Source organism: Nicotiana sylvestris, chromosome 1, assembly GCF_000393655.2.
Source record: "Nicotiana sylvestris chromosome 1, ASM39365v2, whole genome shotgun sequence".
Lineage (NCBI taxonomy): Eukaryota > Viridiplantae > Streptophyta > Magnoliopsida > Solanales > Solanaceae > Nicotiana > Nicotiana sylvestris.
In genome coordinates this window covers 151,316,080-151,332,167 of record NC_091057.1, presented here as the reverse complement: position 1 = coordinate 151,332,167, position 16,088 = coordinate 151,316,080, and the positions used below count along the sequence as shown (strand labels likewise).

The window sequence follows — 16,088 nt, the reverse complement described above, 5'->3', positions numbered from 1 at the left end:
GATACAACTGGTACTGAAACTGCTCCTTCTACTTCTAAATCTGGAGCAGAAGTTTTATGGGAAAATATGGATGATATAACAGGTTTGATTCCTCTATTGATGACGAACTTGATTTTTATCTTAATCAAGGATTGGAAAATATTAAAGACGAAGAAGGCAATGAACAACTTTTGTTATGGTGGAGGGAGCGTGTCAAGGCTTTTCCAACACTTTCAATTATTGCCCGAGATATCATGGGTACTCAAGCATCATCAGTAGCATCGGAGAGTGCTTTCAGCGCGGCAAGATTTCAAATTGGAGATCATAGACATTCATTAGCGGAGGACAGTCTTGAGATTTCCGTATTATTCTGAGATTGGATTAATTCACAAAGAATAAATCTTATTTTGAAAAATTAACCACTAGGGAAGAAGAAGAATACAATGGGATACTAACCACTGGGAGCGATGACGACATGGAGCTCATGGAACATCAATCAACATTGCCAATTCTAGTAGAATGTCCGAGAGATATTATTGATAAGTTACGAAGAAGCTATATAGGAGCTTACAAATATTAGTATGATGATTTGTAATTGGCTACTAAGAGGCCTAATTCAAACAGAACCCTTCCTAGAAGGTGGCTGCATAGATTAGGTGCTTTTCAAAAGAATTATATTTGTATTTGAGATTTGAAAGTTCTATTAATAAAATAAAAGGCTCTAAGCGTTGAATTATTTTTATGAATTGTCTTAAATAAATTATAACTCTATTATAAATTTATATTTACTAGAATATTTCATTACAAGTCTTTTATTTTAATATTTTATAATTCTTTACTTAGTTTCTAATTTTAGTTTTAACATAGTAACATTTAAGTTTATTAAAAAAGCCAAAAATCTAGCTGTTGCAAACTTTAAAAACATAGCAATTTTTAAAAAACTAGACGTTTTTTTTAATAAAAAAAAACCCTTAAGGCCCACGAACCGTCCCATCCCGTTTGTTAGCGGGACGGGATGGGACGACCGTTTCGTCCCGTTTGTCCCGTCCCGTTTCGTCCCGTCCCGCTACCGTCCCGCTTAAATGTCGTCCCGCTACCGTCCCGCTTAAATGTCGTCCCGTCCCGTCCCATCCCGTTAATTTCGTCTCGTCCCGTCCCGTTGGACAGCCATACTAGATACACATAATAATAATAATAATAATAAAATTCGATGCTATATCTAGATGTCAAAGTTTAAGAAACAGCGCAACAAATGAAAGAGAAGACATTCATTAATCAACTTGTAACCTAACAAATAAAGCTTAGACCAAACAAAATATCTTTTCTCTGTATCAAGCATAACCTTAACTTCAACAAAAAATAAAAGAAAAAGATACATTACCTTAACACAAGTGAACAAGTTCGTTAAAGGAAATTGATAGAGCAACATTCAACACGGACGGCACGGTGCCTTAAGGCCCCAAAAGTTGTGAAAACTGACATACAAGTCTCTGATTAATTTATTTACTTATTATCGAACCCAACCGACGTCGACGCGGTCCGTCGTTTAAATTTTCTATCTCCGTTATACATCCAATAATAAAGGAAACTTTCCAATTTCAAATTCTAAAGTCGACCCGTTGCCCACTTCTCTCTCCTTTCTTCAATTCATTGCCGATCTATCGATCGATTACCAAATCGCCGGCGGTGCTGATTATATTGTTTCAGTCGTTACCTGAGTCAAGTTGCCGATCTTTGACTCGGATCAATGGAGAATCTCATACAGTTGGTTAACAGATTACAGAGAGCTTGTACAGCCCTTGGCGATCACGGTGAAGAGAGTGCATTGCCTACTCTCTGGGACGCCCTTCCTTCCATCGCCGTCGTTGGTGGCCAGGTTTCTCCGATCTCCTTATTCGTTCGATTCAGATCTGTGTTTTGTACCATTATTATCTTTCTATTGTTTTTTTTTCTGTTACTTTAATTTCTAGAATCTTCCTTTTACTGCGTCTGTATCTATTGTCCTCGAACATGATTTCTTAATCTTTGCTTATCTTTTGTTAGTTTGATAATATGCAGTTCATGATGAAATAAGTGTTTTCTCGAAATCTAGGGTTCCGATCTATTTGTGAATTCTTGAAGGAGTCGGTTGTAGCTTCTGTTGGTAGGGAATTTTAGTTCATGTTGGCGTATCTGATGATGTGTTGTAGTCCATTAAAACGTACAAGCGTCTAATGTGAAAACATGTGCAGTAGAAGATCTATGAGCTGCTTGACGTTACTGCGATAGTGCATGGATATAGGATACTTTAGCTCTCTGTGTTTCTGCTTGTGTTATGTGCATTTATCAATTCCTTTTGAGTTAATATATGTTATTCTGTGCTGTGATCGTTTTGTAGCAGTGGATTGTCATATGTTTTGGTCTGATTACATGTGTCAAACAAAATTAATGTGTGCTTAATGTCATCTGAACACTCTTGGTGTAATGATTTGCTGGTTTAATAGCATTGCTTAACTTCATATTCTGTATGGCTTATAGAGCTCTGGGAAGTCTTCAGTGCTTGAGAGCATTGTTGGAAAGGATTTTTTGCCTCGTGGATCCGGTAAAAATAATGCGTTCATTATTAGTGCTGTTTACATGAAGTTTTTATCAATGCCAGATCACAAGAAATACTATTAACATATCATGTGCAGGTATTGTCACTCGTCGACCCCTTGTCCTACAGCTTCATCGGATAGATGAGGGTAGAGAATATGCAGAATTTGGACACCTTCCAAGGAAGAGGTTTACTGATTTTGGTGAGTCGCTAGACAATATATACCATCATTGTTTATGCAGTCCTAATTTTCACCTTCCACATGTATCACCTGATATACTTTAGCATACTTGTCATCTTCATTAATCACCTTGCTTTATTGTCCTTTTGACTTTTAAATCCTGTGTATCTTTTGTTCAGCTGCCGTGAGAAAGGAGATTGCTGACGAGACTGATCGAGAGACAGGCCGTTCTAAACAGATCTCCAGCGTCCCAATTTATCTCAGTATATATTCTCCAAACGGTACGAAGAGAATTTAGCTTTCTCTATTAGCAATGGTGTATTGTAATTCAGTATAAGGTTGAAAGCTATGTGCTTGTGTTGACAAAGCAGTACTTGAACTTACCCTCTAAATAAAATAAGTACTTGAACCTTGTATTCGGGGTATATATTTGAAATTCAGAATTATACTGATCTTTGTTTTACTGAAACGTGAGGCGAATATTTCTGCAACAGCTAATGCAATTAACAAACTCCCCATCTGAGTATTTACTGGACAGTTAAAGGCTTAAAGCATCTTGGATAAATTCTCATGTAGTGGACAGCTTTGCTGCTGACCATAATTGTGGTCTATACTTTAGTGGAGAGCTTTTCAAAATTTTATCACTTGTGAAAATCTACTTGCTGTTGAATATTGGTGTTTTTGTCCTTTGTTTCCTGTTGGGCTATACCTCTAATTTGAGTCGCAGCATTTTGTTGGTGCCAGTTGTGTCCCTCTTTTCCATCATATAATTTTTGAGAAAGTCCCTAATAGACACAATTTGCAATTGTTCTTCCGTGTTCTATATTTCTGTTTTTTTTCCCTCTGGCTTCTGACATCTGAATTTTGATTTTGGTCAATGCCAGTCGTAAACTTGACACTGATCGATCTTCCTGGACTTACAAAAGTAGCAGTTGGTGAGTTGTTTGTTTGGCTCATCAGTTTTAGTTGTTTCTTGCCTTTTCCTGACAATGGACTATTTCTGAAGCAAATTCTCTCCATTGAATTCTTTTAGAGGGACAATCTGAGAGCATTGTTGCGGACATTGAAAACATGGTTCGCTCTTATATTGAGAAGGTTAGTAGTACTTTCTCTTATTGATAAAATTTTCTATGGGCATTGTTCACGTGTCTTTACACTTAGGAAAGCAATAATACAGTACCAAGTCGCTGGCGGCCCATCCGGTGAATCGTGGAAGGAAGTATCAGGGAATGGAATTAGAATAAAAATAAATGATTTGTGTGATTTGGATCTATTCTTGAGATTAGCCGGAATGAATGTTGGGGTGCACCCTAACCTACTTCACCTCTGACTTTAAAGGAGTTTGGAATGGAATGAAAATAGTAGAAAAGTGAAGGGTAGGGATCAGCATGGAACTGCTTAGCAAGATGGACGAGGGTTAGGGGTATCTCTGGAGCTTGGGGAGGGAAAGGGGATCACGGGAAAGGGTAATGGGTCGACCATAAAATGCTGGTTTATGAAAGGTTGAGATAGAATGTTGCTTATCTGATAAATGACCATTTCAAAATAGAATGCGTATTGGCGTTAAGGCACTATGGAAATAACCTCGGAATCACTACTCCAAAATGAAATCAGGACTTAATAAGATGGAATTGGAATGAAACATTGTTATTCCATTCTCTTGTTGTTATATTGTCCCAAAGGAGGCCATACATTATGAGCAGTTTAGTTTTTGATTTAAGATGTTGGTAAATATATTGGCTTTTAAGAATCTCAATTACTTCTTCATGTGCGGGTGGTCTTTTTTATTCCATTGTTTTTACATTGCAGCCAAATTGCATTATTCTTGCTGTTTCTCCTGCGAATCAAGATCTTGCAACATCGGATGCTATTAAGATTTCTCGCGAAGTAGACCCTAAAGGTTAGAGTTCAGACATGTCCTCTTCTTCGCCTTTTTCTTTCTCTAGGTTGCTTGCTATATTTGATCAGTTATGTATATTTTGATTGATGTCAAATAGCTGGATCTAGTCAATTTATGTGGTTTAGTTAATTATTGTTTTGCAAATTGTTCACCTGAGCAGAAGCTGGAATTCAGAAATAGATTGGAATGCTGCATGCTTCTAAGAAACTTTTCTTTCTCACTTTTATTTTTTCTGTTCTTATCTCTATTTCGTTGACTTTTCTATTATTTTAACATCATTGTGTACAAGGTAAGCACATTAAAATATGCGCTTTTTCGTTGCCTCATAAAATAGTTATCCACGTTGACAGTGATGATAGAGTTCTTGGGTTTTGTTTTTGTTCTATTTCTTTCACATGTTATGTGGCTCTCTTGAAAGTAAGAGGATTAATGTTACCAATTATTATGGACAAGTTATGTTCGATATCCGTGAACTCTTATACGTCCCTTTCTTCCTGATAAGTAATGCACATTTCTCATGCAATATAACCATTAAATGCGACAAAGCAAGAGGAAGAAGACTTGGATTTCATGGAAAATAAAGATGAAACAAGAAATTAAAAATAGAACTGAGAAGAGAAATAATTTTTTCTTGTACACATTGAATCCAACAGTATTTAAGACCAAATCTTAGTATCTTGTGCATATTAGGAAACTCTGGGTTTCGGTCTCATTTAAATTATTATTGATTGAGCAAATAATGTAGCTAGATTTTTTGCTTGAATCATTATCTTTTTGCATTTGCCACTCTTTCCTTTTGTGTTATCTTGTGTAACAATCCAATAGACCATGCTAGGTCTTACTTTTTGAGATAGTCTGAATTATAAATTGTTATTTCAAGAGTATTTTGGTAAATGAGATGATAAATATTGCCGTTTAACACTGAAAGTCTTCTTGCCTCAGGGGAAAGGACATTTGGTGTTCTGACAAAGATTGATCTTATGGATAAGGGTACTGATGCTGTCGATGTAAGTTTGTTATTTGGTTAGATAATGATTACTTCCTACTTTTGTTTGTTTGGTAAAAGTATATTTGCACCAAGCATGGTTCAACTTTAGTAAACGTGAATGTTGGAGCTCCTTTGTACATGGTTTTTTGGTATAGTTCTTTCAAGAGAAGCCGAGCATGGGTTACTCTTCTTGAATTTTCATTCTTAGATTGTAAATCCACATTGTGACTTGTAAGTTGGTCTCGTAAATGATTGGGGGAAATCATGTATACATGGCGTTATTGACAAGTTATGCTTTTTGTTGATAGTTACATTGGAGAACTTTGGGGAAGAGTTCTCCATCACATAACCCTCATATCATCTTTGATTCAATTATTTAGGCTAAGTTTTGACACTCTGCTAAGTGCTAATTGAGTTTAGTCAGGCTAGGGAAATGATGATATTTATCAATGTTCAGTGAATACCAAATACATACTTTTTGTATCTACCACGGTGAAATAATATCTATGTGAAACAATACTCATTTGGTTAGATGGAACAAAAAACACCATTTTTTGTGGCTAACATAAATTTGGATTTATGGGCCCTATATATATACAATACATATCCTACTCCTAATACATACAGGATTAAGGTTATTTACTACTATTTATACAATGAAACTAACACTCCCCCTCAAGCTGGTGCATATAAATCATATGTACCGAGCTTGTTACATATATAACTAATACGAGGACCAGTGAGGGACTTGGTGAAAATATCAGCAAGCTGATCATTCGACTTCACAAATTTTGTAGCAATATCTCCCAAGAGTATCTTTTCTCTAACAAAGTGACAGTCAATCTCGATGTGTTTAGTTCTCTCATGGAACACTGGATTTGACACGATATGAAGATCAGCTTGATTATCACACACAAGTCCCATCTGACTAATCTCACCAAATTTCAACTCCTTGAGCAACTGTTTGATCCAAATTAGCTCACATGTGGCCATAGCCATTGCTCGATATTCTGCTTCTGCACTAGACCGAGCAACCACATTTTGTTTCTTGCTCTTCCAAGACACCAAATTTCCTCCTACTAAGAGACAATATCCAGACGTAGAACGTCTATCAGAAGGTGATCCTGCCCAATCAGCATCTGAGTACCCAACAATCTGCTCATGGCCTCGATCTTCAAACAATAAGCCTTTTCCTGGAGCTGATTTTATATACCGAAGAATGCGGACAACTGCATCCCAATGACTATCACATGGAGAATCCATAAACTGACTCACAGGAAAGGAAATGCCATGTCTAGTCACTGTGAGGTAATTTAATTTACCAACCAACCGCCTATATCTTGCAGGATCGCTAAGAGGCTCTCCCTGTCCTAGCAGAAGTTTAGAATTCGGATCCATCGGAGTGTCAATAGGTCTACAACCTGTCATCCCTGTCTCTTTAAGAATATCTAAGGCATACTTCCGTTGTGAGATCACAATACCTGAGCTAGACTGAGCGACCTCAATACCCTGAAAATACTTTAATCTGCCCAGATCCTTAGTCTGAAAGTGCTGAAAGAGATGTTGCTTCAACTTACTAATACCATCCTGATCATTGCCGGTAATAACAATATCGTCAACATAAACGACCAGATAAATACAGAGATTTGAAGCAGAATGTCGATAAAATACAGAGTGATCAGCTTCACTACGAGTCATACCAAACTCCTGAATAACTATGCTGAACTTACCAAACCAGGCTCGAGGAGACTGCTTTTGACCATAGCGGGACCGGCACAACCGACATACAAGGTCACTAGACATAAGAAATTGCTGAAGGTCAAGAGAATAACATCGATATCCCTTTTGCGTTCTCTAGTAACCCAGAAATATGCACTTAAGAGCACGAGGAGCTAACTTATCTTTTCCTGGAGTAAGGTCATGAACAAAGCACGTACTCCCAAAGACACGGGGTGGAAGAGAGAACAAAGGTAAGCGGGGAAACATGACAGAGAATGGAACTTGATTTTGGATAGCTGAAGATGGCATACGATTAATAAGATAACAAGATGTAAGAACTGCATCCCCCAAAAACGCAGCGGAACATGAGATTGTATGAGTAGGGTACGAGCAGTTTCAATAAGATGTCTATTCTTTCTTTCAGCTACCCCATTTTGTTGGGATGTGTACGGACAAGATGTTTGATGAATAATCCCATGGGAGTTCATAAACTACTGAAATGGGGAAGACAAATACTTTATGGCATTATCACTACGAAATGTGCGGATAGAAATCCCAAATTGATTTTGAATTTCAACATGGAAGGTCTGAAAAATAGAAAACAACTCAGATCGATTTTTCATCAAAAATATCCAAGTGCACCTGGAATAATCATCAATGAAACTGACAAAGTAGCGGAATCCTAAGGTAGAACTAACCCGACTAGGACCCCAAACATCTGAATGGACTAAAGTAAAAGGTGACTCTGCTCGATTGTCAAGATGCCGCGGAAAATGGGAGCGGGTATGCTTACCGAGCTGACACGACTCACACTCTAGAGTAGACAAGTGAGATAGGCCAGGTACCATTTTCTGAAGTTTTGACAAACTGGGATGTCCTAACCGTTTATGTAATAAATCTGGTGAATCAGTAACGGGAGAAGTTATTGGAGGAAGACAAGATGCGAGTCCATGTGATTTTGCAAGGATAAGGTAATAAAATCCATTTGATTCACGTCCGGTACCAATGATCCGCCCTGTACTGCGTTCTTGTATAAAAATAAGGTCATCAAGAAATAAAACAGCAGATTTAAGTGATTTGGCTAAGCGACTAACCGCTATGAGATTAAAAGGACTACCAGGAACATAAAGAACTGAGTCTAAAGGTAAGGAAGGAAGTGAACTTGCTTGACCTATTGCAGTTGCCATGGCTTGAGACCCATTGGCCATTGTGACTGTTGGAGGAGATTGAGAATATGAGATACTAGTGAAAAGAGATTTATTACCAGAAATATGATCAGATGCACCTGAATCAATGACCCAAGACTCAGAAGGTAAAGATTGAGAGACATCAGTCATGCTACTATTTGTTGAAACAACGGAGGTTAATCTTGAAGATGTCTGTTTACGTGTTTTGTACTGAAGGAACTCAATATAATCCGGTAAAGAAACCATCTGGATTGGATTTATTGCATTTAATCCAACGGATTGTGAATTAAAGGCTTCAGGTACGAATTCCATTATAATATCGTGCCGGAAAAAGCAGAAAATTGCTGGAATCACTGTTCACGCCGGAAAAAGCACTGTAGCTCGCCGGAAAAACTCAAAATGGTCGGAATTTCAGTGCGATCAGGCTGTCCTGAAGAAGCTCGGCCAAAAAATGGCCGAAGAGGCCTCACGCGCTCGCCGGAAAATTTCTTCTGCCGGCGCGTGGCAGCTTTTCTGCCGGAGATATTTTAGAGGGTTGGTCGCCGGAGGCCGATCTACTTCGTGGTGGTGTTGGTTTTTGCACAACACTGACGAAAAGTGACTTTTTATTACGGGCAGCCTCTTAAATCGCCGGAAAATTGCACGGCAACGAGGTCTTTCTTCCTGGAGGCCGCTGGAATGATGCACAACGATAATTTTCTCACTGAAGTTCTGATACCATGTGAGAATGCATGGGAGAAAATATTATTGATTAATTAGACAATGATACAATGGGCCATATATATATACAATACATATCCTACTCCTAATACATACGGGATTAGGGTTATTTACTACTATTTATACAATGAAACTAACAAAGTAGATTTCTTGTGCGTTTCGAAGGATCTTTATGAAATGCCTATCCCACCCATTTTCAGGGGGGCTTCAAGACAAATGAAGAGTCTGGTAGCATACTTTCTCTAGTATTGCAAATTTATTGTTTTCAGAAGTATGTTCTGTATAAAGAAAAAAGGTTGTTTAGACGAACATGTCAAAGTAAGAAAGTTTAAACAAAATCTCAATGTGCAGTTAAGTGAAAAATGAAATTATACTAAAGGGATCTAAAATCTTGTAAATCTGTCATTAATTTTGAACTCACTTTAAGGATTTTATTATCAAAGACAATTGTGAGGCATCGTCCTTGCTACAGCAATCCAAAATGAAAATTTAATCTGTTCAATTTTGTTGGCGTCTTCCTGGTTTATGGGAAAAGGAGCATCAGGAGAGGAAAATATGCTTTTTGAATGGTGTTTTATGTGAACTACTAGTGTCTGTATATGCTTTTATATTTGACTAAATGATAAGCCCTCAAGTAAGCAATCTAAAACAATAGCCATGGTTTGGTTTCAAGATATAAGATGTGATGGAAAGTTGGAAACACCTATCCTTATCTTTCTCTTTGAGTTCTTGTCTGAGCATTTCAGAATACTACCTTTTGGAATAGATTAATGAGTAGTTGTCAACATTTCCCTTTGCTGCTCAGTTGGATACTACCTAATTCTTTTCTTGAACAAATAGCCAAATGTTTATTCACACTTTATAAAGGTTTGCGATGGTTGTTATGTTAAATCATCTTATTGGATTTTCAGATCTTGGAAGGAAGAGCATATAAACTACAATTTCCATGGATAGGTGTCGTCAATCGTTCTCAACAAGATATTAATAAAAACGTTGACATGATTGCTGCCAGGCGTAGAGAAAAGGAGTATTTTTCTAGTACCCCTGAGTACAGGCATATGGCCAACAGGATGGGTTCAGAACATCTTGGGAAAGTTATGTCAAAAGTATGTTATATTCTCAAAGAATGTCTTTTTTCTATTTTGAATTGTTGTTTAAGTGCCCTTCGTGCAGAAACGTTTTTAATTAGTGCATGTGCCCTCTCTTTCTAAATTTATTTCCTGTCCTCTGAAGAAAGTTTGAGAACAAGTATTTATATAACTTTTTCAACAAAATTCTTTGTTTTTATTTATGCTTTAAATGAAGCTGTCAAGGTCTTAATGTTTTCCCTAATTGGCGTAGTCATGATTTTCAATTTTCCAGATTACTAACTTGTCTTTTTTTTAAAACCTCGTTAATGCCTATTTAGCACTTGGAGTCTGTTATCAAGTCAAGAATTCCAGGTCTTCAGTCTCTTATCAACAAGACCATCATTGAGCTAGAAAATGAATTGAGCCGTCTTGGGAAGCCCATTGCGACAGATGCTGGAGTAAGTATCATCTTGAATTTTCTGTTGAATTGGTTATCAAATTTTGCCAGACAGATTTTACTCTAGCTGTAATGAGTTGGTTCTGTACTTTTCATGTTAGCTTTCAGAATGTATGTTTGCTTTCTTGTGGCTATACAATGTATGTGATGTCTTTGTTGTGCATGTTTAAATTTGTCAATGCAGGGAAAGTTGTACATGATTATGGAAGTCTGTCGTACTTTTGATGGAATCTTCAAAGAACATCTTGATGGAGTGTAAGTATTCTCCGCCGCTTCCGTCTTTTTAATCTACAGTAATAAAATATGCTGCTGTGTTCTAATCCTATTTTTGTTGCAGTCGACCTGGTGGGGATAAAATATATAATGTCTTTGATAATCAGCTTCCAGCTGCATTGAAAAGATTGCAATTTGATAAGCAACTTTCAATGGACAATGTAAGGAAACTTATAACTGAAGCTGATGGATACCAACCACATTTGATTGCTCCTGAGCAAGGATATCGTCGTCTTATTGAATCCTCCTTGACTTCTATGAAGGGTCCTGCTGAAGCAGCCGTTGATGCGGTACGGAATTAAATTCTCTCTGATATGTTTCTAGTTGCAACTAACGAGAGTTCTCCGCGTGAACGATTTGATTAGCTTTGTTCAATTTTCTTAGTGTTAAGGATCTCCTTCCAGTTCCCCTTTGCCTCTTCTTTGTCTTTTCCTCTGCCTTTCGATGATTCTTATTCCAGGCTTCTATTTTAAGTAGTGGGGTATGTTAAAGACTGTATAATGGGATCTCTGACTTTGAACTCTTGAGGGGCAATCACTGCTCGCTGTTGAGTGTGTGATACAGTTAAAACCTCTCTATAATGGTGTCATTTGTCCGGACGTTTTTTGGCTGCTATAGCAAATTGCTTTTATAGAGGACATATATTATAGCATAACATGAAATATTGGTTAAAAAAAATTTGGCCGTTATAGTGAAGTGTTGGTATAGAGGACAGTTGTTATAGAGAAGTTTGATTATTTCACAGTTTAAATGTCGCAAAGACAAGGCCTACTGTCTGCGATATGTTAGTTTTAAGTCTATTTGGATTTTCTTTGTATTTGAAACAACGTACTTAAAGAAAGATGTAATCTTACATGAACGGGGATGTAAGTTGACCTAGAAACCAGTTGTTTCTCTGTAGAAATGAGAACTTGCGAGAAAGTTAGAATGTCTACTCTGTTGAACTCATTTTGTTCTGGAATGACAAGTATGAGGTTTTATTTTTGTTTTTGCCGTGTACCTTCTAAAAGTTGAACTATGTAAATCCAGCAGTATTTAACTATCAATTACATTATTATGTTTTAAACTGAGACGAACTGTGGAGACTGCGTTGTTGTTAAGCGCTTAATGGTGGAGAAAATTATTAAGGTATTTTGTGCTTGACCTTGTTTAATTAGAGTACTCTGGGGCTTTTGTTCAGTGTTATGGGCACATCTCTTGGTGCAGTTGGCAAAACAATTCTTTAACTATTTCATCTGCAACATTTTCAGGTTCATGCTATACTGAAGGAACTGGTTCACAAGTCAATTAGTGAGACTGCAGTATGTTCACTTCCCTTTTAAAATTACTATTTTGAGTTCGAGATATATGAAAAGCTTTAATGTTTGTCATAAATCTCGGCCATTCTCATTTATGATTTTAAAAGTTCATTCTGGTGGAGTTAAACGAATGAACCCCCAATAATGATCGTGCTCAGTGATTCTGACATGGAAAAAGTTGAAGAATTATCTCGTTACCATGATTAAGTTTTGTTAAACAGTTAGAAGGGTACAAATAATGTTTAGTTGAAAGTCTAGATCAATATATGGAGTTTTTGGATGTGCTAAGCAACTTGTAACTGAAAGTATGCTATTATAGGTGTTGTCTGATCCTGGTGTAATCTTATGTACCATCTTGGTACATTTATCAATAAAACCTTTACCTTATCAAAAAAAAAAAAAGGGTACAAATAATTCACATACTGTGCCTTTTGTTATTGGCAGGAGCTAAAGCAATATCCTTCTCTTAGAGTTGAGGTCAACGGTGCAGCTGTTGAATCACTAGAAAGGATGAGGGATGAAAGCAAAAAAGCAACTCTTCAGCTGGTTGAAATGGAGTGTAGTTACCTGACTGTAGATTTCTTCCGGAAACTTCCTCAAGATATTGAGAAGGGAGGAAATCCAACACATTCAATTTTTGACCGGTATAATGATTCCTATCTTCGAAGGATAGGTGAGTTTTGAATTAGCTTTTATCCTTGAAATTCATTGGTCTTTCAATTAGTCTTTTGAAATTTGCTGGCACCGTGACTGCGTTATTGCATGTGATTTATTTTGTGTGTCCCCTCTGATGGGCTCTTTTCTCAACAGGATCGAATGTGTTGTCTTATGTCAATATGGTTTGTGCTACTTTGAGGAATTCCATTCCTAAATCTGTTGTTTATTGTCAAGTACGGGAGGCCAAACGCAGCTTGCTTGATCATTTCTTCACCGACTTGGGCAAGAAAGAGGTGAGAATTTCGCATCTCACTGTTTGGCTAACCTGGGAACTGTACTTCTTTTTCTCGGTGTGTGTGTGTGTGTGTGGGGGGGGGGGGGGGTCAGTTGGGAGAAGAGAGCATATCGACGGATGATGACTTTGATGTATCAACGATAATCTCTGATTCTTCTCTTCTTCTCTTTTCAACCATTTCTGCAGGGGAAACAGCTGGGTACTTTGCTGGATGAGGACCCAGCAATAATGCAGCGTCGTATCTCTCTGGCGAAGAGACTTGAGTTGTACAGAGCTGCTCAGGGTGAGATCGATTCAGTTGCATGGGCTAAATAGAGACGCAAACCTTTCTTTTTCCTCCAATTTTTGTTCATCACGATTTGGATGTAGGGATACGTGGCCTATGATTCTTTGCTTCAACATGTAATTCTTTCCATGGTAAGTAGTGATATACTAGATAGGTAGGGGAGTTAATTAGTCGGTTTGATACGGTTTTGAAAGACTTCGATTTGCTATTTTCGGTTTTAAAAAGGTTATATACCAAATATCATACCGAAATAAATTTAATATTTGTTTGGTTTTTCAGTTTTTTGGGTACTGTTTATGCGGTTGTGTAATTACATACCAAACTTATAATTCATGAAACTGATTTTTCAGACTCGAGCGAAAGGATCGTTCTTAAAAAATTTACAAACTTTTAGTTAAAACAAAATAGCAGTCAGCCAACGAACAATGCCAATCATTATGGACACTTGGACAGAGAAATAGAGGAGTAAGACATTGGGTGTTATGCATGGAGTGTTGGATTATTTGTCCCAGACCCCTATTATTACTCTGCCTTAAAATTATTTGAGGATGTAAAGTAGTTGCTGCAGCAAGCTAAGCTTCTTGTCGAGCCAAGCTAAAGTTTTGATCGCTGCAACCAACAATCCTTAATTCCTTAAAGTTTCTGCCGATTCATCCATTTCGTGGAGCTTGTTTAAAAAATAAGTGAAAAAAACATGATGATATCCTGTAATATTTTATTCGTATTCTATGAATGTTTGATATAGCCAATATTATATAGGCTAGGTATCTAAAAATTATTGCATATATATCTAATGATACGGCCTACGGGTAGGGACTATTTTTTTTTTTTTTTTGATCAATTGAGCAGGGAATAAATCTCAGAACGTGCTTAACCGAAAAAAGATTCTCGTAATGTGCTTGATCAACCTCGGAAATTGTTTAGAAATAAGATATATATTCATTTATAATATTCCATCCGTCTCAAATTATCTGTTGTCGTATTTCTTGTTTACACGATCCTTAAGAAAATATTAAATTGGAGAGGTTTTTGATTGTTTTACCCTTACTTATATCTTAAAATATAATATCTTTTCATTTAATATTTACTTACAATTGAGGTATTTATAGTCTTCAAGAACAATTAATATTAAAGGTAGAATAGAAAAAAGACAATTAATTTAGTCTTTTAACTTCTAAAATAACATATAATTGAAGACAACTATTTTTAGAAACCATGACAGATAATTTGAGACGAATAGAATATCTTGTAGGTGGGCGTGACTCCCATGGATGACAAGATGCGGGAAGCGAGGTTCAGATGGTTCGGGCAAATACAGAGGAGAAGTCCAGATGCCCCGATAAGGAGGTGAGTGCAGTTGGCGTTGGTGGGTACGAGGAGAGGTAGAGGGCGGCCTAAGAAGTATCGGGAAGAGGTGATCAGGCGGGATATGACAAAACTTCAGATCTCCGAGGACATGACCCTCGATAAGAAATTGTGGAGGTCGAGTATTAAGGTTGTAGGTTAGGAGGTAGTTGATCATATTTCTAACTCGTACAAGTGTGAGGCTAGTTCTGATAGGATTTTGTCATAAACTGCTGGTGGTCAATGTTGTGTTCCCACTATTCTTCCGTTTTTATAGTGTCGGGCCTCATTTACTGGTTCTTGTTTTTGTTTTTCATCTATTTACTGATTCTTGTGATGTTATTATTTCTATAGTTTTTGTTGATGGTACTGATATATTGTCTCTTTTCGTCTTCTTGTGCCGATGATCTATCGAAAACATCCTCGAGTAGAGATAGGATCTGCGTACACATTACCTTCTCCAAACCTCACTTGTAAAATTTATTGGGTCGTCATTATTTTTGTTGTCGGATATAATTAAGTATTTTGATTGTTCTGTAATTTGGAACCCTGGATGGGATTATTTTTGGGAAAACTAATGATGGTTTTAGCACAAAAGGGTGCATCTTATCCCTACTTGATACATTTTTGAAGTAATGAACTCGGTATTTAGATTCCTTTGGGACATAAGAATTTTTTTTAATTTATTTTCGAAATAAATGTTTGGCCATAAAATTTTCAATTTTCACTGGATTTTGAAATTTTTCGAAAATTTGAAAAACTCCAAAAGGTTGTTTTTCAAAATTCACTCAGACCACTCACAAAAATTCAAAAACAACCAAAAATTATATTCATGTCCAAACAGAACTCTAATTTTCAAATATCATTTTTACTTGAATTTTTTTTCACTTTTTTTGGAATTTTACAATTTTATGTCTAAACGCTCATTTAATATTAAGGTTGATTTTGTATACTCCTCTGTTTTAAAAAGATTGTCTTAGTTTGACTTATCTAACTTTAATAAAGAACCTAAGATTTCTATGTGATTTTAAATAAGCCATAATATTTGTGCGGCTGTAAAACTTTTGAAACTTGTGGTCTTAAACCTGCCCTAACATTTGGATGGCCATAAATACTTCTTATTAAAGAAATATTGAAAGCAACTAATTTTTTTAAATAG

General features: G+C 36.7%; 1 protein-coding gene across 1 annotated transcript; it reads left to right on the top strand.

Annotated features, from left to right (window-relative positions):
• The first annotated feature begins 1,515 nt into the window (after window positions 1-1,515).
• Window positions 1,516-13,863, top strand: LOC104214162 (dynamin-related protein 5A). The gene is made up of 16 exons (XM_009763790.2): window positions 1,516-1,855; window positions 2,497-2,560; window positions 2,652-2,756; window positions 2,915-3,016; window positions 3,620-3,670; window positions 3,769-3,830; window positions 4,545-4,635; window positions 5,578-5,642; window positions 10,161-10,355; window positions 10,658-10,777; window positions 10,961-11,031; window positions 11,114-11,339; window positions 12,300-12,350; window positions 12,792-13,020; window positions 13,158-13,297; window positions 13,486-13,863. Exons 1-16 carry the CDS (start codon window positions 1,727-1,729, stop codon window positions 13,612-13,614), a joined length of 1,830 nt encoding a protein of 609 aa, XP_009762092.1. The 5' UTR covers window positions 1,516-1,726; the 3' UTR covers window positions 13,615-13,863.
• The last annotated feature ends 2,225 nt before the right edge of the window (window positions 13,864-16,088 follow it).